This window comes from Sminthopsis crassicaudata, chromosome 1 (genome assembly GCF_048593235.1).
Source record: "Sminthopsis crassicaudata isolate SCR6 chromosome 1, ASM4859323v1, whole genome shotgun sequence".
Taxonomy (NCBI): Eukaryota; Metazoa; Chordata; class Mammalia; order Dasyuromorphia; family Dasyuridae; genus Sminthopsis; species Sminthopsis crassicaudata.
The window spans coordinates 525,991,294-526,018,615 of NC_133617.1; the positions used below are offsets into that span (position 1 = coordinate 525,991,294).

At 35.4% G+C, this 27,322-nt stretch overlaps 1 protein-coding gene across 3 annotated transcripts in view; it reads right to left on the bottom strand.

Annotated features, from left to right (window-relative positions):
- Nucleotides 1-27,322, bottom strand: part of PAX5 (paired box 5) — a 333,546-nt gene that overhangs the window by 77,540 nt on the left and 228,684 nt on the right. For all 3 annotated transcript variants that reach the window (XM_074281761.1, XM_074281759.1, XM_074281760.1), the window contains exon 8: nt 5,877-5,978. In XM_074281761.1, coding sequence (XP_074137862.1) covers nt 5,877-5,978 — 102 coding nt within the window. The remainder of the gene's footprint in view (nt 1-5,876; nt 5,979-27,322) is intronic.

The following is a 27,322-nucleotide window of genomic DNA, read 5'->3' on the forward strand; positions in this document are numbered from 1 at the left end:
ATGAGGGCTGATGTATATAATTCATCCATCTGAGAAGTAGACAGAACTCCATCTGAGAGAGATGCTTCAACACACTAGCATACATTTATCAATCTCTGCACCTGTCTATCATTTCTACCTTTTTAGACATTTTTTGAAGCATTTGGCAAAAAAAAAAATTCAAAAGAAAGAGATAGTTAAGTCCCTATTATCCATGAGAAAGTATTATATAACGCAAAGTAACAGATAATCCCCAAACTATTTATACTTAGCATCAATGTATATATTTGTATTTAACAGCTCTTTTTACATTGGTTCAAGTAAACTGCCCCCCTGCGAATTGCTAAGATAAAAGCTCATAAATGAGACATTTAGTTAGTCCTTAAGTACCAGAATTGTACTAGGACTCCACTTGAGCTGTTTAATCATATCATTTTTTAAAAACTTCACAAAGGAGAAAAAGTAAGGAGTCAATAGCTCTTCATTTGAACTGCAGATCTTCTTGGAAAAGATGAAGGAGTGGTTTGTTATTTCCTTCCCTAATAAATTAAAGCAATATAGGTAAAATGACTTGTCCAGGGTCACACAGCAATTATGTGTCTGAGGATGAATTTGAACTCAGGAAGATGAATTTTCCTGACTCCAAGTCTAGCAATCTATCCACTGACATCTTTAGTTGCCCTTTTCTAGCTCTATTACTTACTAGCTATCTGATTTCATTCAATTCTATGCTAGTTAATTTCCTCTTCTACAAAATGAGAATGATGATATTATATTCATGCATACTTCTTTCCTTCATTAATAAAAGCAACAATAATAGCTAATATTGAAGGTTTGCAAAGTGCTTTACATGTTAACTCAGTTTCTTCATAACAATCCTATGAAAAAAGTACTCTTATTATACGTATTTTTGTAGATGAGGAAACTGAAGCAGAGAAAGGCTAACAGAGGCCCAGGATCAGATCACTAATGTCCAACACAAGACTTGAACTCAGGTCTTTTTGACTAAATTCTGTACTCTATCCAGTTTGTTACCTCATTGTATACGTGAGCCATGGAGGTGACCCTGAGTTTTCAAAAGCCACAGGACAAGCTCTCTCAGATCCTACTGAGTTGGAAAGCATTCAAGAATGAGCTTGTTGACAGACTGTGAGTATCTTTTCTTTACAGGACCAAAAGTTACCAGAAGGTTGATGATGAAATGATGGAATTTTGGAGGTGAGGGTTATAAAAGCTCATTTAGATATCTACAAAGATGTAGAAAGATGATCTTCATCAGTAAAAGAAATACCTATTTGGATAAAATAACATATCTTTGGAATTGGTGAAGTCATAGTTAATTCTTTTTATCTGTATCTTTTATCTGAGAATTAAATGAGATAATACCTATACAGAGTACATTTGCATACAAACTGCTCTCATTATCACTCAGAAAGCATCACAAATCTCATAGGCAGGAGGGATCACAAAGGCCATCTAATTCAACTTCCATCTCAATAAGAAAATCCTATTCAATAAGATGCTCCAGTGGATAGAGAATTAGATCTGGAGTAAGGAGGATCCGAGTTCAAATCCAGCCTCAGACACTTACTTGTTATGTGACTCTGGGCAAGTCACTTAACTATGTTTGCCTCAGTTTCCTGATTTTAGAATGAACTGAAGGAGGAAATGGCAAACCACTCCAGTATCTTAGTTAAGAAAAAGCCAAATTTGGTCAACAAAGAGTTGGAAATGACTGAAAAACAACAAGATAAGTAATAACCCTATTCTTATCAGAAGACCTCCAAAGATGGAGGGGGGACCTGCTTTTCTCCTTAGGCAAACTTTTCTATTTCTGGATCACTCTAGCTATTAAGGCGTTTTTCCTTACATAAAGCCTACTTTGCCTCTTTACTACTTTTATTATTACTCCTAGTTCTGTTCTCAAAGGCCAAGAAGAAAAAGTAAATTTCTTTCCTACATGCTCACACTTGAAGTATTTACTTGATTATTGCTATCCTGGCTCTCCTGAGTCTTCTCTTTTTTGGGTTAAGTATTCTCAGTTCCTTCAACCCATCCTCATGTGTTGTGATTTGGAGTCTCTTTATCAACCCGGTTAACCTTCTCTGGAAACTCTCCAATTTATCTATGTCTTTCTTAAAATGTAGTAACTAGAAGTAAACACAATACTCCATGTATGGTGGGACCAGGGTAGAGTACAATGAGACTTAGTACCACCCATGTTCTCAACATTGTGCTGTTCTTGAGGCAGTCTAACAATACAAGAGAAAAACAAAAAAAGGGAGACAAGAAGAAAGAGACAGAGACAGAGAGACAGAGGTAGAGAAAGAGAGAAGAGAGAGAAGGAAGAGAGAGAGGAGAAAGAGAGAAGAGTGAAGAGAGAGAAAGGAGAAAGAGAAAAGAGAGAGGAGAGAGAGAGAAAGAGAAGAAAGAGGAAGGGGGAAGTCATTGAGAGACAGAAAGACAGACAAAGAGACAGAGACAGAGAGTGACAGAGATAGAAGAGGCACACAGAGAAAGACAAATAGAGACAAAGATAGAGGCAGAGAAAATGAGGGGGAGAGTAACAGAGACAAAGCTATATATTCAGTCAATATTCAAATTGCAAACACATAATCCACAGCTCAAACAGAAATCTTATTAGCTTTCTTGAGAACAGAGTTTGGATTATAATTATCCTTATATCCTCTGTGCCTAGTATAATACTTCAAGTATAATAGGTGCTTAATAAATGTCTGCTAAATGAATGTTGAAATGCTAAAAACTGGGAAACTCCCAAGTTTGGCAATACAAGGCAGACATTCTAAATACCAAACCTAATGAAATTCTAAAAAAATTCTTCTATATTGTCTTTCTTCAAGAATCTAATATAATACCTGGTATATAATAGACATTTAATGGTTGTTACTGGATGAATGGATAAATGAAAGAATGACCTTGAGATGTGTTAAAAAGAGCCAATAAGAAACAAAGACCATTCTGGAATGAGAAGGTATAGTTTTAATACCATCTCTGATATATGTGATCTTGAGTAAATCATATAATCTCCCTAAGTCTCAATGACTTAGGGAGATATTCAACTAGATCATCTCTGAAATCTCTTGAAACTCTGAATCTGGAAAAAGATCACCTGAGATTGTGGGCACCGCTAATCAGTCCAGAAGCTCCATGTCTGACTTTAATCAGAGTGCTTTATTGAAATCAAACAATGAGCATTTTTAAAGTACCTCCTATGTGCCAGATACTATATTAAGTAAGTGAAGGAAAAAGCTGGGGACACAAATATGTGGATGAAATAATTTTTGCTCTCAAGGAACAAAGGGAGGTACCATGTGATTAACCACCCTTCCAACACACACACACACACACACACACACACACACACACACACACACACACACACATACTTTTTGCAATAAGCTTCTTGAAATAAATATGTTCACACCAAAGTGTGAAAAATATGTGGCACCATAAGGGGGCATTAAGATACAGCTGCCCACACCTGAAGTGTGCTGGGTTATCCCTTGCCAAACTGTTTGCTTACCAACCTGCAGACCTGTGCTTAAGCTCCTCCAGGGGATCAGTGCCATGGGGGTGCGGAGACACTGAGAACCTCATTCAGAGCATTTGAGTATCTGACACAGCTGTGGCACAGCAGGCTTATCATTAAAAATATGCACTTGTTCTAATCTTTAATTCCTGTAGCTCCAGTTAATGTTAAAAGAACCTTCATATATTCTGAGAACTATGTGGGCTCTGTCAAACTTAGAGTCATTTTTATAATCCTTACTGTAATTAAGGCTGCAAGAAACTCCAATGGTTCAGAGTGCAGATTCCGTTTGGATAATCCTGTAAAGAGTTCAGGTGCTTCTCTGAACTAGATCAACCTTTTGTGTCTATAAAGCTGAGCTGAGAAAATCTTGTGAGCACTGGCTAGGCTTTCAAATTTTCTACTTGCTCCTGCTTCTGTTCATGGCAGGAAGGAAATGTGAATCACCTTGTATGTGTGTCAAAACCCAGTGCTACTGATGTGAATCTGCTCTCTGCCTGCTCCCCCCTTTCTCCATTTCCCCTCTTCCCTCCTCTGCATGCAAGCTTAGTTCACTGTAAAGGTACTCTATGCAGAAAAAAGAAAAGCTTTGCCAGAAACAGTGACTAGGGATGTCAGCATTTACATTTCCCTGAATTTCACAAAATTCATTTTTAAAACTGAATACAATAGTAAATGAGAAAAATCTTTGCAAAGTATGTGGTGCTATACAAATGTTAAGATCTTAATGGTATTGAATATTTTGGAAATTCACCCTGGCAAGCATGCTATAAGCACTGAAATGTGATACACATTTACACTTTAGGGAAAAAGCATTCAATAAGCATATGTAAAAGACTAGTATATTCCATATACTATGCTAAATGCTGCTGATGCAAAGACAAAAATGAAATGATCCCTGTCTTCAATGAGCTTATATTTTATCAGGGGAGAAAATATCCACATATTTTCCTATGGGGCCCCATATATTCCTTAAAACCAACCCCCTACTAGCTGGGGCAACTAAGTATCAGTGGATAGGAGACCTAAGTTCAAATCTGGCCTTATGTACTTACTAACTGTGTGACACTGGGCATGTCATACAGCCCTATTTGCCTTAATTTCTTCATCTGCAAAATGAGCTAGAGAAGGAAATAGCAAAACACTAGTATTTTTGCCAAGAAAACCCCACAGGGGGTCATGAAGAGTCGGGCATGACTAAAATGACTGAATAACAACAAGCTTGGAAGAACCTTACTTTCTCTTATTGAATAGTTTTAAAGTTGGCATGAAGAAACATATAAGTGGGTCATAATTTCTTCCTCTATTTTCTTCCCCCAATTTCAGGGGAGACTAGAAGAGAGAAAAGCATTAATATAGAAGTAATTGTAGAAAAAACAATCATAGAACAGAAGTGGAAATTAGATTAGAGTTCAACTATTCCCAACCTTTTATTTTATAGTTGAGAAAAGTGAACCTTAGAAAAATCAGATGATTGTCCAGGATCTCAGCTTTCAAAGATGCCAAGTTATGGCACAAACATTTTCACAAATATAATAAGGCTGTTGCTATTTCCACCTTTCCACCAACCCCAACCAAAAAAAGGATGTTTCCCTCTTTTCAAAAATCTTGAAATGTGCATGACAGAAAACTAACAGAACTATATCATCTAGGAAGATGCCAGCTGCAAAAAGTATGAATCGTTTATTACAAAGAAATGCCTTCCCTCTGTTAATTTTTTCTAGTTATCTTGTATATAACTTGTTTTATATATATATTTTTGCATATTGTCTCCCCTTTTAGACTGTAAGCTCCTTGAACTCAGGGATTGTCTTTTGCCTCTTTTTGTATCTCCAGTATTTGGTGCAGGGCCTGGCACATAGCAGGTGCTTAATAAATGTTTATTTATTTCATGGATCATATGAAAGTAACAAGACTTAGACCACTCCAAAGAGCTTCTCTCTCCCTTGGACAAATCTTTGCCAAGTCTTAATCAGTCTTAAAGCATTTATACAATCAAAGAAGAGTCATTTCTGCCAATTTCAGTCCTCCCTATTGAATACATCAAACAAATAAACTTGAAGAATTAGAAAAAAAAGCCCAATCAAAGTCTCAGACTGAATAATCTTTTCCTTGCAAATGTGAAATGAAGGAAGCACTGCATTGGAGAGATAGGCTAGGGCAAGAATTCATTTATGGGTTTTTGTTTGTTTGTTTTTTTGTTTTTTTATAGATACTCATGAGTTTACTTTGGACTATATGGCAGATTTTTTTTTCATGTACATCTCTCAGTCGGCTGCCGGCCTCCACATATAACAACCAGAAAGCACTTTGCTTGCCTCAGAAAAGATGCATTTTGAAAACTCACCGGGCACCATCCCTGTCAGAGTTGGAGCAGAGTAGCTGCCCTGTCCAGCAGGGGGGACGTGTGGAGGGTATCCTGGGAGGGTTGTGCTTGCCAAATCACGACCTGAAGAATCAAACCAACAAATCACCATGTGAGCATTTGCAACAACTCGACATGTTTTTACATTTCCCCAAACACCCGGAACACAGGCCATACATTTGTCATATCTGTATTGTGAATACCAAAGTGGGCTTTCCACCCCCTACTCCCACCCCCAGCTGGCAGGAAGAAAAGAGCTTTTTCTATATAAGCTTTGAGTACAAAGCCAGAAAGCTATTTAAGGTAAAAAACAGAATGAAAAAAAGAAAACATGCATGTGTAAACATCATTCAAGGGACAAACTTGTAAAAGAGCTTTAGTCTACTACTCCTATCGTAGGTCCAGGTTTGCCTGATTCTTGGTAACATAAAAATAAAATTAAATTAGGCAATAGAAATTGATCAACTATGAAATGAGGTATCTACTGACATTTATCTTTGTGTATACATATGTAATTTTGGATGTTTACAAATATGTAACTAAGATATAGACATCTGTAGAATTCATACACATATACATATATATGTACATATACATATATATTCATGCTGATCTTTTATATATGGGCAAGCTAGACCTACATTGTACTTATGTATCCATATATATCACATGTAAACATGATATCAATAATATATAGATCAATATACATGAATATTCTTATTAATGTTAACTTCTAATAATATTAATACTTATACTGTTAACACTTATTAACTTACATAGTATATAATGAATATAAACTATGATATGATATATCACATATAATATATATAGCATATATACAATGTTTATATATATACATACATATATGTAATTTGTATATAACACATATTTATGTCGGAATAAATCCATACTATTCTGAGAATGCTAATGTAAGTGAAAAAGACAAAAAGATCATTGATGATAAAATTAATGAAACACTTATTGTAATTGCAAGAAACGTTCTTTAAAAACTCCATAGTAAATGTAATGAACTAATTGTTGTTATTGTTATTTTTGGCCCGAATTTAAAACTTTTAGTAAACATTCTCCAATCAGAACTAGAAGAGTTACTTAGTCTAAGCTTCTCATTTTACAGATGATAAATGTCTAATTGAATTATTAAAATAAGAAACTTGAAGTCCTGATCATTTAAGTGACTTGGCTGAAGTTATTTGCAGAGCCCCATATTGAATCAAAATAATTTTGGTACTAATATTTTGAGGGAAATGAAAGTTGTGTATCTCTATCTGCATTTTTCCATGGGAATCATGGAAGTGAGACACCAAATTAACATGTAACAAACAAGTCCTTCACAGACTCAATTCAAACTCAGAACTGACAGATATAGCTACCAATTCATGCTATACCTTTAATGGACGTTTTAAAGAATCAATTGCAACAAGCCATCATATATCTTCAAATTTCTCAATTTTAAGTCATTCATAGAACAATTTTTAAATTATAACTTAGACAGACAAGTTTTTGATAAGAGAAAAATGTCCATCAAATCAACAACAGCTTTGCCTTCTAAAATATGTTCCCCATGTCACCCATACCCTCTAAATAGAGGAAAAATAGTGGCCAGAAAGTAGTATGAGAACCTGGTCCAAAGGAACTCTCAGTCATCCCTAGATGCCTGCCTGTAGCAACAGCAATAGAAAAGAAAATGGAAATATACAGCTATCTTTATTTCTACAGGTAACCCTTAAAACTGCACTCTATTTCAAGACATAAAATCTATGTTTGCAAACCCTGTTTGCTGTAAGAAAAGTGTCTTGATTCTTTATTCTCTGATATGAAACCAATGCAGTGGAAAAAGAATCTAAATATGAAGCCTCTGTTTTAGAAATGTTGAGTATTAGTGGTGCTTGAAAATTAATTAAAGCACTCAGGCAAAGGCATGTTATACAGAGGCTCTTAAAGCAAGGACTGTGTACCTGACTTTTAAAAAAAATATTTTCATGGGTGTTTCACTGTAATGGGTTTCCTATGTAATCCAGTGTATTTTATTTTATGCATTTAGAAACATTTTTCTGAAAAGAGGCATCACCAATCTGCCAAAGGGTTTGTAGCATACACATACACAAAAAAGGTTAAGAAACCCTGCACAAAATAGAAAGGTATTGAGAGTGTTATGGGAGACGTGACTTCTAGAGGACAGGAGAGCCTTAAGCAGACATGGAGATACACAGAGATACCTGAGGGACAATATATCACTGAAATATGCAGTGAACTCCATGGCATTTTTCCACAGTGAGAATGTACCATGACATCTTGATGTCACACAAACCCCTTGATACAGCAGCAAAATGCTGAGTCCCCATCATCTACCTCCTAGCTCCATTCATTGAATACTTTGCTCTCTCAACCAAAGTAAAACCTTTAATTTCATTTCATTCAGTTCTGATCTTTCCCCTCCCTCTTCACTCACACTCCAAACCTGAAATTTGAGAGGATATATAGAGGGAAATGCAAAGAAACTTTCTACCTCTACTTCTCCTAGAAAAAGTGAAACATAATGGTCTGTCTATCAGCTCTGTCCTCTCCCCTCATATGAGGTAATCATCATTGGAAATGTACCTGTGACAAGCATTCTACATGCCCTAATCCCTATTACATGATTACTGTTGTTGCCACTATCACTAACACAGGGATGAAAATAATGAGATTAGCTAAGCACAATGATGTACCAGAGCTATCCTTTAAGAATGTGTAATTAGACATGATGTCTGATAGAAGAACTTTTCCTGGTGTACAGGAATTCTATAACATACCTAGATACAGTAAGACACATAGGATCATCTAGGAATTGAAAAGACCCCAGCAGCCATTAGAAGTCAGGTCTGAATAACACTTCCCTCTATCCCATTCCCAGAAAATTCCCAGTTCATATTCCTAGATTTTTTGCACATTACTCTCTTTCATATATTCAGCCTTTACGTGAAGATCTCCAGTGAAAGAGAATTTACCACTTCCCAAGAAAACCCATTCCAAGTCTGGGTAGTCATAAGAAGGTTTTTGTTGTTGTTGTTGTTGTTGTTGTTGTTGTTTTGTGGTTGCTTTTTTTTTTTTTTTGGATTCAGTCCTAAATTCCCTTTCCAAAACTTCTACCCATTGCTTCTGATTATTTCCATTGGACATAATTACAATCAATCTAATCCCTCAAATACTTGATGATAATTATCATGTGCCCAGGGAGTTTTGCTTTCCCTCCCTTCTTCAGGATGAACATTTTCCAGTTCCTTTAGCTGATCCTTATGCCACATTCTCAAGTCCACTTCCTTTAGCCTGGTTGATCATTTCCCAGTATTTTCTATCTTATCAATGACTTTCTTAAAATAGAACGTGTAGGACTAACCATCATAACTCAGATTTCTGAGTAAATCAGAATGCCAGGGAAAAAGAAACCTTTCATCCTTTCAATGCAGTTAAGACAATAATTGACATAATTTAATTCCCCTTGTCACTTTATAAAAGAGGAAAGTATGTTTCAGAGAAATTTGGGCAGCATTTATATCATGCTTGCCTTGCAAAAATCTTATTGGGTAAATAAGTACTGCTATATAGTAATTATCAGAATTATAATAATAGAAGAGTTATATAATTATATATATAATATATATAGTAGAGTTATGATAACAACATTAATAATAAAATCTAGTCTTTATAAAGCATGTTAAGTTTTGCCAAACACTTTAGAAATATTATCTCATTTGATCCTCACAAGAACCTAGGTATGTAGGTACTTTCATCCCTATTTTGCAGATGAGAAAACTGAGGCTGAGATAAGTTAAGTGACTTATAACCACACAGCTAGTAAATGTCTGAATCAGGATCTGAACTCAGGTCTTTCTGACTCTGGGTCTAATAAGGTTTTCATAGCATCACTTTGCTTCTGTGTTTCTAAACTAGGCGCTATTGTGCCTAATTAGGCATCTGGTTATTGATCAAGAAGATGCTCAATCCAAAGATTTCTTCTTTCTTCTAGGCTCTTTTGTGGTAATGTCTGGAAACTTAAGACAGCCTCACTCACTTTCTATCTTTTTCCTTTAGTTTTGTTATTGTTTTTTAAATATTAGCTTCTGTCTTTCCTAGAGAATTTTCTAAACTAAAGGTTCTTGATAGGTTGACTTTGGGTCACATTCTTATCCCAACCCTATCATACTTTTACCACATGGATGAAGAGAGACAATAGAGAATAGGACAAATATTCAGAAATATTTATCCTCTACAGGCTGAAGCAAATGCAAGCTTTCTTCTTCCTAATTTCACTATTTATAGTGAAGGACTATAATTCTTTACTATTGCTATTGTTGTTGCATTATTTAGTCATTTTTCGGTTGTGTCTAACTGTTCTTGACCCCATATAGAGTTTTCTTGGCAAAGATTCTAGAATGGTTTGTCATTTCCTTTTCTAACTCATTTTACAGATGAGGCAAACAGTGTTAAACTTCTCCAGGGCCACATAGCCAGCAAGCAGCTAAGCCCACATTTGAACTCAAGAAGATGAGTCTTCCTGACCTCAGGCCTGGCACTCTCTCCACTGTCTTTAGCAATTCTGTTAATCATCCAAATTTGCCACCTCAGAGTTATCCTCAACTCTTTTGTCTTTCACATTTGTCATATCCAGTTGCCATATTATCTTATCTGTTATTTATCTCCAAGATATAAGTTCATGTCTATCTACTTCTCTACTCAACAAAGCCACCAATTTAATTCAGATCCTTGTTATCTCCTCCCTGGATTACTACAATGGCCTCCTAATTTGTGTCCTGATTTCCAGTCTCATCACTCTCCAATCCATGTGGCCACATTAATTTTACTAAAACATACTTCTGACCATGCTACTTTGCCCAAAAAGCACTAAAGGCTCCCTATAGCCTCGAGACTCAAATAAAAATTTCTCTGTTTGGTTTCCAAAGCCAAAGGGTTAAAGTCTGGCTGCAGTTCATATTCCTAGATTTTTTGCACATTACTCTCTTTCATATATTCTATTGTCCAGCAAATTCTAGCTGCTACTTATGCTTTCTCATAGATGACATTCTGTTTCTCTTATCCAACCATACATTTGTGTAAATTTTCTTCCATGTCTGGAATATACTTCCTCCTCAATTCTACCTAAAGAATCCCTACTTTCTTTTAAATACCTCAGCTTCTGGCTCAAATATCACCTTCTATAGTAAGCTTCATAGGATTTCCTCACTCTCAATTCCCCTTCCCAGTTGTCAATGCCCTTCCCTCAAAATTTCTTTATTTATTTGCTTCATAAATTTTGTTTCTTCTCTATAGGCAGTAAGCTCCTTGAAGACAAGGACTGTTTCATTTTTGTCTTTGTACCTTTGGCACCCAATACAATGATTGGCACAAAACAAGCACTTAATAAATCTTTGCTGAATTGAACTGAAATTCCCCCTCCCCCCAAAAAGTAACAACAACACAGTGATCAAAAACAACTAATAGAACTTAAATGTTAAACAGAATTTTTGGCAAAATGAAATAAGAAGTGAAAAAGCATTTTGCCAAACAATTTCTGGCGGCTAAAAACTCTCCATGGACACCAAACATGAAAAACAGCTTTAATACAAATTGATGAGACACATCAAGAAATTCACCAGGGTTTCATGGGACCAAAAGGAAATGAATCCAAGATGCTCACTCTTCTCTATCTTTTCCACTGAACACATTTCCAGTGTTCTCTTTAGCAAGCAGAATCCACATTACTACATGTCCAATCTTTCATCTTTCCCCAGGGATTTATTTCTTGCAAGGAAATGTTAATAAAACTAGCATAGGCTGATCACTTACATTTCCAGTAAAACAGAATATCATTCCTATCTGCGATACCATTTGCCTATGAGATAAGACCCCATAGTATAATAATAATTATGATATCTGACATTTACATATGCCCTTAAGGTTAGCAAGATGCTTTGTTTACATTATTTCTTTTGAGCCTCACAACAATGCTATGAAATGGGTACTATTATTCTCCCCCATTTAATATGTAAGAAAATTGAGATTCAGAAACATTAAGGAACCATAAAAAAAGTATACATAGTAACAATAAAACTATGTGATGATCAGCTGTGATGAACTTGGCTCTTTTCAAAACTGGTTCATGATTCAAGTCAATTCCAATAGACTTGGGATGAAAATGCCATCTGCATTCAGAGAGAGAACTATGGAGACTAAATGTAGATTGCAGTATTTTCACTTTTTTTGTTGTTTGTTTGCTTGTTTTTGGAGCATGACAAATACGAAAATATCTTTAGAAGAATTGCTCATTTAACGTATATCAGATTGCTTATTGTCTTGAGGGAATGAAGGAAGGAAGAGAGAGAAAAATTTGGAACAGGTGAATGTTGAAAACCATGCATGTATTTGGAAAAATAAAATACTATAATAAAAAAAGAAAAAGAAAAGTTAAAGGATCAATCACATGGTCACACAGCTAGGACCTTCAGAAATCAAATTTAAACTATGTTCTGTCCTGACTCTGAAGCTATCACTGTTGTTGTTGTTTGTTGCTGTTGTTTTTCCATTTTGCTACACTATCATAATAATAATGGCACTGAATTAGAAAATAGAAAGATGGCTTCCTATTAATAATGTTCCAGGACTCTGTGCTATTCTTCATGTAGCATTGTTTCTTATATTTGCTGCCCAAGTGATTTTGCAAAAGTTATTTCACCTCATAAGGGTCTCAATTTCATGATCTAATAAAAAAAAATGTGACCAAAGGAATTAATTTCAACCAAAATAGATTATATGCTGGACAGAGGTTACATGGTGTAGTAAACAGAGTTCTGCTTTTAGATTCAGGAAAATCTGGCCTCAAGTCCTATCTCCAATAAGTCATGCAATCTCATTTTCCTCATGTATAAAATAGAGATCATAATGGCATCTATCTAACAGAGTTGTTATGAGAATCAAGGGAGATAATATATGTAAACATTTTGCAAACCTTAAAGAAGTATATTTGAGCCACCCAGATGTCACAGTAGATAGAGCATTGGTCTCAGGAGGATCTGAGTTCAAATATGATCTCAGGCAGGGAACATTTATTAGGTGTGTGACACTGGGCAAGTTGCTTAATACCAATTGCTTCATCACCCCCCAAAAAGAATTATACTAGTTCAGTCATTTTTTTCAGTCATATCCAATTCTTCATGATGTCATTTGGAGTTTTCTTGGCAAAGATTCTGGGGTGGTCTGACATTTTCTTCTCCAGGTCATTTTAAAGATAAGGACATTCCAAGTTTCCCAAGGAATTGTTTTTTATTGCCTTTATAAGGATGATGAAACCAGCTGCACTGGTTTCTTTTCTGGCCTTTCCAAGAGAATCTATGACATTCTTTTAAAGTGAGAATGTCAACATTCATTTTCTCTGGTATCATATTTAACTAATTGTCATTGGACAAGGATTTCACATTTAGAGAATTGACAGTTAAATTAATATTCATAGATCCAGCACTTAGCACAATGCCCAGTATATATAGGTGCTTAATAAATACTTGTTGGCTAACACTCTGCCCCATTGGCAAAGTTTTTGAGAAACTAGGGCCACTTTCTAACCACAATGAGACATAAGAATAGGATTTTCATGGAAGTCATAGAGAACAATGTCTCTAAAAGCTCTGTGACTCTGACTCTGGACACACTTTCTATTTTCATCAAAACCTCAAGGTTGCTTTGAATCAATTCAAAAGTATTCTAAAATTACAACAATATTGCTTCAATGAACCATAGTATCATAGTATTTCATCCAATTATACTAATCACAATCAACAACAATGACAATAACAATGGTAGTATTATAATTTTCCATTTTATAAAGATATGCATGTATGTGTATCAATTTTTTGTTTTATAAAGGGCATAACCTACATTATCTCATTTAATCCTCACAATAACACTATCAGGGATTGTTCAAATATTATCCAAGTTTAATTATTACCATTTTATAGATAATGAAACTGACACAGATAGGATGGGAAAGGACTTTTCAAAGTTGCACAGCAAGTAAATAGTACTAGAAGTCAGGGTTCTGTGCAAATTCCACTATTTCCACTATTTCACTGTTGCCTTCCTTATGGACCTACTATGAAAGGAGTGCACAAAGGTGATTAAAATGCAGTCCCAACCTTCAAGTAGCTCACATGAGAAGGCACTTCACCCTTCTATTTTATTTTTTGGTAAAGATGCAGTGTGGTATAGTGAACAGAGAGCTGACCTCAAAACCAAGAAGACCTGAAATCAAGTCCCTTGCCTAACATCTATAGATTGTGTGATCCTGGGTGAGTCATTTAACCTCAAAGAGCCTTATAGTCCTATGGCTGATGTCATATAGAATTTGAATAAAAACATTAGAGCTTATATCTTCTATTGCGTGATCTTCTAGGATTCTTCTCCTTTCCCCCCACAACCACAATACCTCCAAATTAGCCATCTCCTTTCCCCTTCTCCAAGCTGAATGAAAATAGGGTATAATTTCTAACCTTAGAAAAAGAGTTACTAAGGGAGAAATAGATATTTTCATTAAAAAATAAAAGGCATCACAGTACAACTAAGAAGAGACTTCCCAAAATTAAACCAAATATTAATGACAACTTTAGGACAAGAGATTAGCCTGAGAAATGAGAAAGGGCCTTAAAACAGACACATAGTCTATGCAGGCACTCATTTTCTAAGCTCTGGGATCCTTGAAGTATCTGGACATCCAAGTTTAATGACACATAGACTCTAGCTATTGCTGTGACCCTGGGATACAGGTTCCCACACGAAATGATTTTGAGGAATCACCAGCATCCTTAGGAAGCTGCTCTTCAGATAAGTATCTAAAACAGGGGATCTTAACAAGAGTCCCATAGCTAGATTCGTGAATTTGGATGGGTATATATATTTTCCATTTTTACCACCAACAAGCTAAAATTTAGCTTTTTTCTAAAATTGTGAATTTTTAGGCAGAATATTTTGAGAAAGGGTCTATAAGCTTTACCAAAGGAGTCCATGACACAAAAACAGTTAAGAACTCCTGATTTTGAGGTAGTGAACCAAGATGATCTGGATTTAATTTTGGCCTCAGATACTTTATAAGCCATGTGATTGCATCTTTTCTTTTGATGAGACATTGTTCTGATAACATTTTTTATGTCTTACTCTGACTTATTCCTCTCTACTTATCCTGGTCAGATATTTTTTTATCACCTCTAAAGATGAAATATAAACTCTTCTGTTTAGCTTTTAAAACCTTATACACCCTTGTTTTTACCCTATTTTCCCAGCTTCTTTGTACATTACTTTCCTTCTTGCACTCTGAAATCCAGCCAAACAGGTCTTTCCTCTGTTCCTCTCACTTTATACATCTTATTCTCTCTGTCTTTGCATTAGTCATCCCCTATACCTAGAATGAACTTTCCTCTTTTCTCTGTCTTTTAGAGTCCTTTTCTTTCTTTAAAATGACCTTTAGTCACTAACTTCAGCACTAAGCTTTTCCTGATTTCCCCTTAATTGCTAATGTCCTCCCTTCTAGAGTATCTTATACATAGTTACTTTGAATATATTTGTTTTTATTAGCTTTATATTTATGCTATATATGTATGTGTCCATATACATATATGTGTACATACACATACAAATATATGTATGTATATGGACACATACATACACTAAAAAAATAGAAAAAGTGTCTTTCCTTCTAGTGGGCTTCTTGAAAGCTGGGACTGTGTTTTAATTATCTTTGTATACTCTACACATAATAGAGCCACAAAGAAGGCAACAGTGTAATAGTGGAAACAGGGTTGAATTTATTTGGAACCCTGGATTCTAGTACTCCTTATTTGCTGTGCAACTTTGAAAAGTCCCTTCATATCCTATATGTACAGATATTCTCTCCCAGAGTACCTTTTAACTACTTTGGATATATTTGTACTTATTAACTTTATATTATATTATATATGTATAGGTTTCCTATATATACATACATATACACATACATACTTTTTAGCTGTGGGACCCTGGGAAAGTCATTTAAATTCTCTTTGACTAATTTTTCTCATCTATAAAAAATAAGGGATTGGAATCAATAACCTCCAGTGTTCCTTCCAATTCTAAACCTATGCTCTATGAAATTCCAGCACCTCTTGCTCCTACTATGGCATTTGACATCCCACTAAATTGAATAATTGAATTTGTTCATTTAAATATGCTTTTAAGATCCTAAAAACATGTAGCTGAGTGACCTAACCATCCTTGGTTGGTCTTGGAACAAAGCCATAAAGAAAAACAAATCCAGGGAAAGGCAGTTAGCTAATAATGGTTCTCTCTAAAAAAGACAAATTTCTTATTGGCTGACATATGCTTTCCAACACTGATGCCTCTATTGGGTTCTAAAGCCTGAGTGTTCTCAAAGATAGTCTGTTATCATAGGACTAATAATAAATTACTCTATACAGCCCTGGCTAAGGGCTCAGTGAGGCCCTTAGCAAGGTGATGCTTTAAATCATCCCACCAATCAAACATGACCTTCCTGCAGGCATATGCTGTTAGTAGCAGCCAGTGCTGTTGCTAATGTGTCGACTAAATGTTTTTTTCTGAAGGTCTTTGGGATGCAAAGGTGAGTTAAGAATGAGGCCCCAGTTTGCCATTTATGAATTTGCAGGTGTTATAGTTTCCAAACCTTTTATCTCTGGAACACTTTTAAAAAGTGAAACTTTAATTTATTTCTAAAACATAACTGTGACTTTCCTCAAAAAAGTTAAATGCTCAATACACAAGACAATCGAAATTCTGGTTAAAATTCATAGCAACTAGGGAGAGAAGAGAAATGTCCAGTGACATGAGTAAGGAAAGAGGATATGGAAAAAGAAAGCAATTGATCTTAAGGGACCTAGAATATTTAATAATAATGTATCTCAATATCCTAAGGCAGGAGTATGAACAGTGAAAAATGACAGATTCTAGGATGCTCCTTGTGAAATTGACAAAGAAATACAAGAAACTAGAATAATTGGAGAGCTCCCTTCCCCATGAAACTTGTTTTAAAATTGAGACCATAAGTTGAGTTCAAATATATTAAATTAATTTGACTATTATAGGTAATGATACAAGAGAATCAGAGTGCTATAATGGATAAAGTACTGGACCTAGAGTTAAGAAGATAGGAGTTCAAATCTCACCTTGGACCTCTCAGCCTTGGATTCCTCATCTGTAAAATTGAGATAATAATGGCACCTAGTTCAGAAAGCAATCATGGGGACTAAATGAGGCAATATCTAAAGTGCTTAGGAAACATTAAAATGATATATAAATATTATTAGCTATTATTCACAGCCTATTGAAAGGAACCTTGGACTGTGAATCAGTGGCTTGGTTATATACTCTCTTAGTTGTGTGACCTTGAACAACTCAGTGAAGCTGTTTTGGGCCTCAGCTTTCTAATTTGCAAAACTGAGATGGTAATATAATATATCCTGCTTACTTCTTGAAGCTGATATGAGAAACAAGCAACATAACACATATAGGTGTACATACTCAATATGTGTGTAATATGTCCATACACATATATAATTACATTAATAGATGATAGATACACATCTATCATTTATCTATCATCTATTATCTGTCATATATCTATCATCTATATATCTATATATAATTTATCTATCATCTCTCTATATATAATCTATCATTATCTATCTCTCTAGCTATTAATGATTTCATCAATATAGATTTCTCCCTATACAGAACCTTCCTTTATCAATGTAATTCATCTGCAACTTGAAACCTTAGAGAACTGTCTGAAGCACTGAGAAATTAAATCCACGGTTACACTGTTGCCATATGTGTGAGACATGATTTCAACCCAACTCTAAGAGCATCTTGCTAGTCACTGTTCCAATGCATTGTTCATTCATAAGATATTCCATCAGAACAGACAACCACTATCTAAATCACTGCTGCTTGAAGGGAGCTAACAAAGTGATTTCCAGAGTCACCAATCAATCGTTACCATTTGAATCCTGAACTTAAAAATGGCCAAAGTTCATGCTAAATGCCTCCAACATTTTTTTTAAACATTCCTTTCTCTTCTTGCTTCCTTCCTAACCTCCCAGTTTTTCTGGGTTCTTCATCCTGCTGTATGAGTCCCTAAAGCCTATCATACTATATACAATGTTCCATGCTCCAAAATTTTCTTTTGTCCTTCTCCCTCTCTCATGCATCCTCTTCTGGAACATTTTTTTTTAAAAAAAAGGGGAGCACGTATTTATTAAGTGCCTACATATTTAATATTTCAGGCACTATGCTAAGAACTTTACAAATAATATCTCATTAGAGTTTATAAATTGTTTTGAATCAGAAATCCTAAAGATCACTTTTAGGAAACTAGGTGGTACAATGGCTTGTCTCAGACACTTATTAGCTGTGTGACTGAGCAAATCACTTACTTCATTTGGCCTCATCTGTGAAATGGGGATAATAATGGCATCTATATTCCAGTATTGTTTTGAGGATCAAATGAATTAACACACGCAAAGCATGCTGCAAGCTTTATGTTAGTTATGGTGATTACATGTTAGTTATAGTTATTATTAAAATATTATCTGATTAAAAACTTTCAGTATCTCCCTCCCATACCATCAAACAAAATTCTGGCTTCTCAACTAGCAAACAAGTCCCAATCAAGCCCTAAGGCCCACATCCTAACACTTCCTAACCTATACTCTATGCCCCAATCAAACTGGAGAAAGGTAAATGAATGTCCAAAGAGGCTAAAGGATTTATCCATGGTTTCACAGTCAATGTCAATAACTGTAAGTAATACATGGTAGAATTCCTTGAAAAGATCAAAAGCTTTACTCACAATTATGCCCCTCTATTGTTAATAAGAAAAAATTAAAAATATTTATCATCCTCAAGTAATAATTATCTCTTGAAAAACTAGTCCTGGAGAATAGACAATGAAACATACTTAATTCCTCTAGGAAGTGAGGTAGGGTAATACCAAGGCAGAATAGTGTACAATTATTCCTTCTGTATCATAGAGAGGTTAAGGACACATTGTACTCTCATGATCTGAAAAATACATGTAAAATTTTTTGGTTCTACCTTCTTAATAGAGAAGAACTCTAAATTATTATGGTATTAAAAGATAAAATATGTTTATATACAATTGTATACATATGTTTTATGCATTTCTGAGTTTCTAAACTTTTTTATGCCATCTGTTGGCCTTCTGAAAAACTTCCTGCAAATTTCCAATTAATTCCTTATGCCAACCTGCAATAGGAAACATCATGATGTGGAAGGGATAACGATACATTGTTAGGTACTTTCATGTATCAATTTTCTTTCGTAGGATATTATGGGATGAGTCAATTCCTAAAAGCAGGGGCAAGATGTAGAAGAAGGAGAAAAGAGGAGAGAGGGGAAGAGGAGGAAAGTAATTTTCTAAAGCCATTTCTAAAATGACTAGGAGTAAAAGAAAAATATATCAACTTTCTTTAAAAAAAAAAAAAAAAAGAAAGAACAATACTACCACTCATCTATCTATCCTCTTGAATAGTCCTATACTAGACCTTTAAAAAGAGTGAGAAAGAAAATATTTCTCTCTACTAGGATAATGTGTCAAACCCAAAAAGATATAGGGGCCACTATTTCATACACATGGATTCCTGTCTGCATATTGACTTAGCTTTAAAATGTAATATTATCTACATTATATCGTATATCTACCTTTTAAAAAATTTCTCAATTATATTTAATCTGGTTCTTCTACATTTAGCCTGTAACCAAGTATTTGATCCTTCTGCTCTAGCAGTTTAGGATTATATATAAATTTAAATAGGGCAACTGGGTTGCTCAATGTATAAATGTTAAGCCTAGATTCATCTTCTTGAGTTCAAATCTGGCTCAGACACTTACTAGATGTGTGATCCTGGCCAACTTTCTCCTGTTTGACTCAGTTTCTTCATATGTAAATGAGCTGGAGAAGGAAATGGCAAATTATTCCAATATTTTTGATAAGAAAACCATAAATGGGGTCATGAATTGTCCTGAAATCCAGGAAGGAAGGAAGGAAGGAAGGAAGAGAGGAAGGAAGGAAGGAAGGAAGGAAGGAAGGAAGGAAGGAAGGAAGGAAGGAAGGAAGGAAGGAAGGAAGGAAGGAAGGAAGGAGGGAGGGAGGGAGGGAGGGAGGGAGGGAGGGAGGGAGGGAGGGAGGGAGGAAGGAAGGAAGGAAGGAAGGAAGGAAGGAAGGAAGGAAGGAAGGAAGGAAGGAAGGAAGGAAGGAAGGAAGGAAGGAAGGAAGGGAGGGAGGGAGGGAGGGAGGAAGGGAGGGAGGGAGGGAGGGAGGGAGGAAGGAAGGAAGGAAGGAAGGAAGGGAGGAAGGAAGGGAGAAAGGAAGGGAGAGAGGAAGGGAGAGAGGAAGGGAGGGAGGGAGGGAGGGAGGGAGGAAGGGAGAGAGGAAGGAAGGAAGGAAGGAAGGAAGGAAGGAAGGAAGGAAGGAAGGAAGGAAGGAAGGAAGGAAGGAAGGAAGGGAAGAAGAGAGGGAGGAAGGGAGGGAGGAAAGGAGGGAAGGATTCAAACTCCAAATCTCATAAGAGGCTCCCCAGCTCAATCCTTGATCATTTCAAAGAAGATTGAGCCTGAGTTTTATTTAGTCAAGATACAAGACTTTAAAAAATGGAAACTCCATGTAGAACATTCATAACTCTGAAATCACACAAAGTTCACATAAGCTATTTCCTCTAATGAACAAAAACTTAAATTAATCGACTATTTCATTTGAACTTTGTTAGACAATCTCCAATGTCTAACACGGTAACTAGCAGATAGTCACTTAATAAATTCTCATTGACTGCAGATAATCACTTAATAAGTTCTCATTGATTGATTGTTAGATACCAGTTTCCAACACAATTTTCATGAAGATCACTGATTTAATTTGCCAAACCTAGCATACTACTCATATTTTATTCTCCTTACCTAGTTTTTTTTTCCCAAATTAAATGTTTTCCTAGATTCCTGTCACATTTAGAAGTGGTTTAATTGTGAATGAGTGAGGATTTGTTTCCCATGCAGGCAATAGGTAAAATGTCTAAATTTGGCTTATTAGCCAAAGATGGAGTCTCTTGAATAGAAAAGAGATTTTTTTTAGAAGTCAGCCAGTTTCTATTGGGATACTGCCTCTATAGCTCTAGTGATTTCCTAGTTGAACACTAATTCACCTATAAATTTCCTGTTTTATATGGAGTCAGCTTTCATTTCACCTAGAATCCACTTCACTTCCTCCAGGAGCCTGCCTCACAATTTAATACATACAGGAGCACATCAATAAACCACCGAGTGGTTTGGCAGGCCAAGTTTGTCATTGCATCTCAGAGAATCTCATTGGTTATTCAGAATGACCATGCAAACTCGGCTAACCTGGTACACCAGAGACAGCAGAAAGGAGAAATTTCACCAGGAATCACCATTCTTTCTCATATGTTTTAGGGAATGAAATGAGAGCTTCTCTCCATGTGTGTATATGTATAAAGAAAAGAAGTCTCTGACAAGGCTATAGACAGCCATTGATGTTTTCTAGTCTATTGACTTTGGGTAAGGAGACTTGTATTCACTTTGCACATTTATTTAACTAGAATCTGCAGAAATAAATATAAGAATAGAACATGAAAATAAGATCTTCTTAACAAGTCCTATCCAATTACTAGGTGAACGCCTGTTATGATTTCCAATTTGGAAGCTTAATCATATTGTCATCTATTGAAAAGTAAGCACTGGAGGGAAACCATCATTAAGCTTGTGATTTCAATAACGTTAAGTCCTATAAGAAATTCAATGCATTGTTTCCTCTCTAGCATTCACTAATGGCTGCTGTCAATACCTACTATTATTTGATCACATAGATTGCCCACTTTGGTCTTAGAGTTGAATTGATTAGGTTAAACAGGGCAACTAGACATCAGTTATATGACTTGGCAAGATAAATGTTCCTAACTCCCTCAATGTATGTGTTTGTTGTTCAGATAGCTTCCAGAAATAAAAGAATAGAGTGTGATGCATAGTAAGTGCTCAGGAACTATCAGCTTAATTGAAATGTATTTAGATCATCAGTTTTATCTCATTGTAGATTGTTGGGAAACAATTTGTATTCTGACCTTTAAAGAACCAATGAGAAAGCATCCTAAAATAACATGCCTACAAAACACATTTAAGTATAGCTTTCTTTCTGAAGGGGATAGCTAGATGACATGGTAGGCAGAGTGCCAGGCTTGGAGTCAGAAGATTTACCTTCTTGAATTCAAAACTGGTCTCAGACGCGTAATCATCTGTGTGACCCTGGCAAGTTACTTCACTCTGTTTACCTCATTTTTCTCATCTGCAAAATGGGCTGGAGAAGGAAATGGCAAATCATTCCAGTGTCTCCAGAAAATCCTGAATGGGGTCAGAAAGAATTGGACATGACTGAAAACCATTGAACAACAACTCTTCCTAAGAATTTTAATGAATTTTGAAAAAGGGTTGGCAAGTTATAGCTCCTGAGCCAAATTTGCTTACTGCCTACTTTTTCAAACATTGATCATTTTAGCAAGTCAGAAGTCAAGCCAGATTTGGCCTAAGGGCTGTAGATTACTAAACTCTAATTTAGACCAAATAATATCAAATTACTTTCTACCAGCATGAAGACTGGGGTTCAGAGAAGTTATAACTTGATCAGGGTCACACAGCTAATAAATAAATTTCAGGAGTCCAGATTTGAATCCAGAACTTTCCAGATGTAGTATTCCCTCTACTTTACCATGCTTCCTTTCTCAGAGAAGTTCATGGGTTGTGAAATATCTAAGTTATCTGGTCCTGTAGCTGCACCTAGTCCCAGATATTTTTTGCATAAGAGCATAGAATCAGAGGATCACCAAATCTCTAAAAAGGAAAGGATCTTAGATGCCATCTAGTACAATACCCACCAAAAATCACCTCCTCAACATTCCCATTAAGTTGTCATTCAGTCTTTAAAGCTCTTCAGTGCTAGTGAACCCATTCTCAGGGATGGCTCATTGAAGATTAGAACTAGAAGGTCCTTAGTTTACATAGAAGGCCATGGGTGTGTAAGAGCCAGCTCAAACCTGCTCCTGAGAGTTCATTTAAATTTTCAATGTATACCTTTATGATTTAGAAAATTTAGAAATCAGAATAAATTTGGTCTTGATTTATCATTGTATTGATTTCTAGACTTGAGAATGATGGAGAAATGCTAATAATTCATATTAAACTTAAAAATATGTTATGTATATTTTTTCTGGTAAGCCAGCTGCGAAACATTTACTAACACAGACCTACAGAAGACTCACTGCTGAAAAGTAAAAAGGATACTTGATTTAATTTCTGTTTTATTGTCCTCAGTTGTTCTTTCAAAATTTCTATTCTTGTGCCACCAACATTCATCTCCTTTATGCTCCAACTCCCACTCATACTTTACTGAGAAAATAGGCCATTTGCTATGAGCTTCCTCTTCTCCAATGTATCTTACTCTAGTTCCCCTTTACATGTCTTTTTGGTATAGGTCAAACCCTCCACCTATACTCTTGGTACCCTTCCTTCATATTTCCTTTGGGGACTTCCCTGATCAATCATCTGTTCTTTATATTGCATCATAGCCACCTCCTCATGTTTTTCTCTTTTATTATTTTTTTCTCACTCTAAAAAAATCTAGTATGAACTCAGAGCAAAGAAATTAATTTGTATGAAGGTCCCTAGTTATCAATAGCTTAAGTTAATAACAAGTAGGAAAAGCATTAGAGTCTTGGGAGAGAATTTAGGCAATTAGAATCAGTGTAAAGAAGTCTGAGTTCTTGTACTCCTGGCTCTGGCTATAATTTACTAGAACACTAGGAGCAAGTGACTGCCTCTTTGGCTCAGTTTCCTCATTTGTAAAATGAGAATACTGTACTATATGATCTCCTAAATCTTTTTTTCAACTCTAAAGTTCTAATCATTTTCATTTCATTTCTTCCCCAATATAAGAAAAAAAACAAAACTCTTTAGTGCCCAATTATTTTCTCTACTCTAGAAAGTTTGGTTTTAACACACACATACACGATGTTAAAGTTCACGTGGATTGTATTATTATTAATATATTTATTTAATATGTATTATTATCTTATTATGAACATATTTATTTAATATTCTCTCCTTTACATAATTCTCCCCTCTCTTTTATTGAGAGAACAGAGGAGAATAAAGAAAAGAACATTTTCATTGTATTATTTCTCCCCCTCCCATATTCCTACTTTGAGGAAGTGACCAAGGCTTCCAGTAGAGGCTTCCCTAGGGTTTAAACAACATCAATCAGTTTTACAGCTAGGAAGCAGAGTTATCTACAGCAATAAAACTTAGAGAGCCCTACTTTCATTATAACTGGATTCTTTCTAGGGCTGGACCTAAGACAAATTATGAAGCAGGCAGTTTGTCACTGGCATCCACTGTGCCTTCTCCCAGGTAACACTCTCTATTTTAGGTACCCAGAGTCTCATCTTGCCTCTTCGCTACTCAGACACCCTGCCATGGAGTTCCTGTCAGATATTCACTGTGCTCTGGACCAATCTTTCCATTTCCTTTTTCTCAAAACTTGCTTATCACTTAAAAAGGCTCTTGTGAACTAATTCATACTAAAGTGTTAACAACTTTAAAAATGATCACGTATTACACCTCTGAGGTTGTATCTTAACCTCAAAAATTAAACTTCTAATAGTGAAAAATCAGATATGAACAGTAAGCTTTTGGGGAAGAAATTTTGAAAGCAGGAATGTTTTCCTCATGACTTTCAAAATTTAACATGTGAGAGAACCATCAGACAAAGGAAAAGATATTGGAAGCTGCTAGAAAAAAGCAATTCAGATATGGAGGATCCACAATAAGGATAACCCAGGATCTAGCAGCATCCACATTAAAAGAACGCAGGGCCTGGAACATGATATTCCGAAAGGTTAAGGAACTTGGTATGCAGCCAAGAATAACTTACCAAGCAAGAATGAGCATCATTTTCGAAGGAAGAAGATGGACATTTAACAAAATAAATGAATTCCATCTATTTTTGATGAAAAAAACCAGACCTACATAAAAGGTTTGATCTTCAAATACAGAACTCAAGAGATTTCTAAAAAGGTAAAAAGAAATCTTGAGAACTATACTTCTGCCAAAAAAAATATGTAAAGAACATATGTACAATTTGTCTTAGAAACTAGAGGTGGAAAGGAAATTATATCATAAAAAAGTGTAAAGTGGTGGTACTACATCTCATGAAGAGGCAAAGGTAACCTATTATATCTGAGAGAAAGAAAGGAGGGAGATGAACATAGTGTGTATCAATAGATTTATGGTGAAACTTCTTCTACTTCATTGAAAAGTGAAAGGGAAGGAGTAAGCTAAGGGGAAGGGAATACAGAAATTTTGAGGAAAAGGGGTAAAATAAGGGGAGGATCTTTAAGGTGGGGGAGGGATCCTAAAAAGGGAGGGCTGTGAAAAGCAAGTGGTGTTCACCAGTTTAATACTGGGTAGGGGGGTAAGAGGGAAGGAAAGGGGAAAAGCATAAGCAGGGGTTAGTAGGATGGCAAGCAATATAGAATTAGTCCTTCTAACCATAAATGTGAATGAGGCCAACTGCCTCATGAAGAGGAAGCAGTTAGCAGACTGGATTAAAAGTCAGAATCCTACTATATGCTGTTTACAGGAAACACACCTGAAACAGGGTGAGACATTCAAACTAAAAGTAAAAGGGTGGAGCAGAATCTATTATGCTTCAGGCAAAACCAAAAAAGCTGGAGTAGCCATCCTCATCTCAGATCAAGCAAAAACAAAAATTGATCTAATTAAAAGAGATAAGGAAGGGCATTATATCCTGCTAAAGGGCAGCATCAATAATGAAGCAGTATCAATATTAAACATATATGCACCAAGTGGTACAGCATCTAAATTCTTAAAAGAGAAATTAAGAGAGCTGCAAGAGGAAATAGATAGCAAAACTATAATAGTGGGAGATCTCAACCTTGCACTCTCAGAATTAGATAAATCAAACCACAAAATAAATAAGAAAGAAGTCAAAGAGGTAAATAGAATACTAGAAAAGTTTGATATGATAGATCTTTGGCAAAAGCTAAATGGAGACAGAAAGGAATATACTTTCTTCTCAGCAGTTCATGGAACCTATACAAAAATTGATCATATACTAGGGCATAAAAACCTCAAAATCAAATGCAGTAAGGCAGAAATAGTAAATGCATCTTTTTCAGACCATAATGCAATAAAAATTACATTTAATAAAAAGGCAGGGGAAAATAGACCAAAAAATAATTGGAAACTAAATAATCTTATACTAAAGAATGATTGGGTAAAACAGCATATCATAGACATAATTAATAACTTCACCCAAGAAAATGACAATAATGAGACATAATACCAAAATGTGTGGGATACAGCCAAAGCAGTAATAAGGGGAAGTTTTATATCTCTACAGGCCTACTTGCATAAAATAGAGAAAGAGAGGGCCAACGAATTGGGCTTACAACTAAAATTGCTAGAAAAGGAACAAATTAAAACCCCCCAGACAAACACAAAACTTGAAATTCAAAAAATAAAAGGTGAGAGTAATAAAATTGAAAGTAAAAAACTATTGAATTAATTAATAAAACAAAGAGTTGGTTCTATGAAAAAACCAACAAAATGGACAAACCCTTAGTAAACCTGATTAAAAAAAGGAAAGAGAAAAAGCAAATTGTTAGTCTTGAAAATGAAAAGGGTGAACTCACCACTAATGAAGAGGAAATTAGAACAATAGTTAGGAGCTACTTTGCTCAACTTTATGCCGATAAATTCGATAACTTAAATGAAATGGAAGAATACCTTCAAAAATATAGCTTGCACAGATTAACAGAGGAAGAAGTAAGTAGTCTAAATAGTCCAATCTCAGAAAAAGAAATAGACCAAGCTATTAACCAACTTCCTAAGAAAAAGTCCCCAGGACCAGATGGATTTACATGTGAATTCTACCAAACATTTAAAGAACAATTAACTCCAATGATATGTAAACTATTGAAAAAATAGGGATTGAAGGAGTCCTACCAAATTCTTTCTATGACACAGACATGGTACTGATACCTAAACCAGGTAGATCAAAAATTGAGAAAGAAAACTATAGACCAATTTCCTTAATGAATATTGATGCTAAAATCTTAAATAAGATATTAGCAAATAGACTTCAGAAAATCATCCCCAGGATAATACACTATGACCAAGTGGGATTTATACCAGGAATGCAGGGCTGGATTAATATTAGGAAAACTATTAGTATAATTGACCATATTAATAATCAAATTAATAAAAACCATATGATC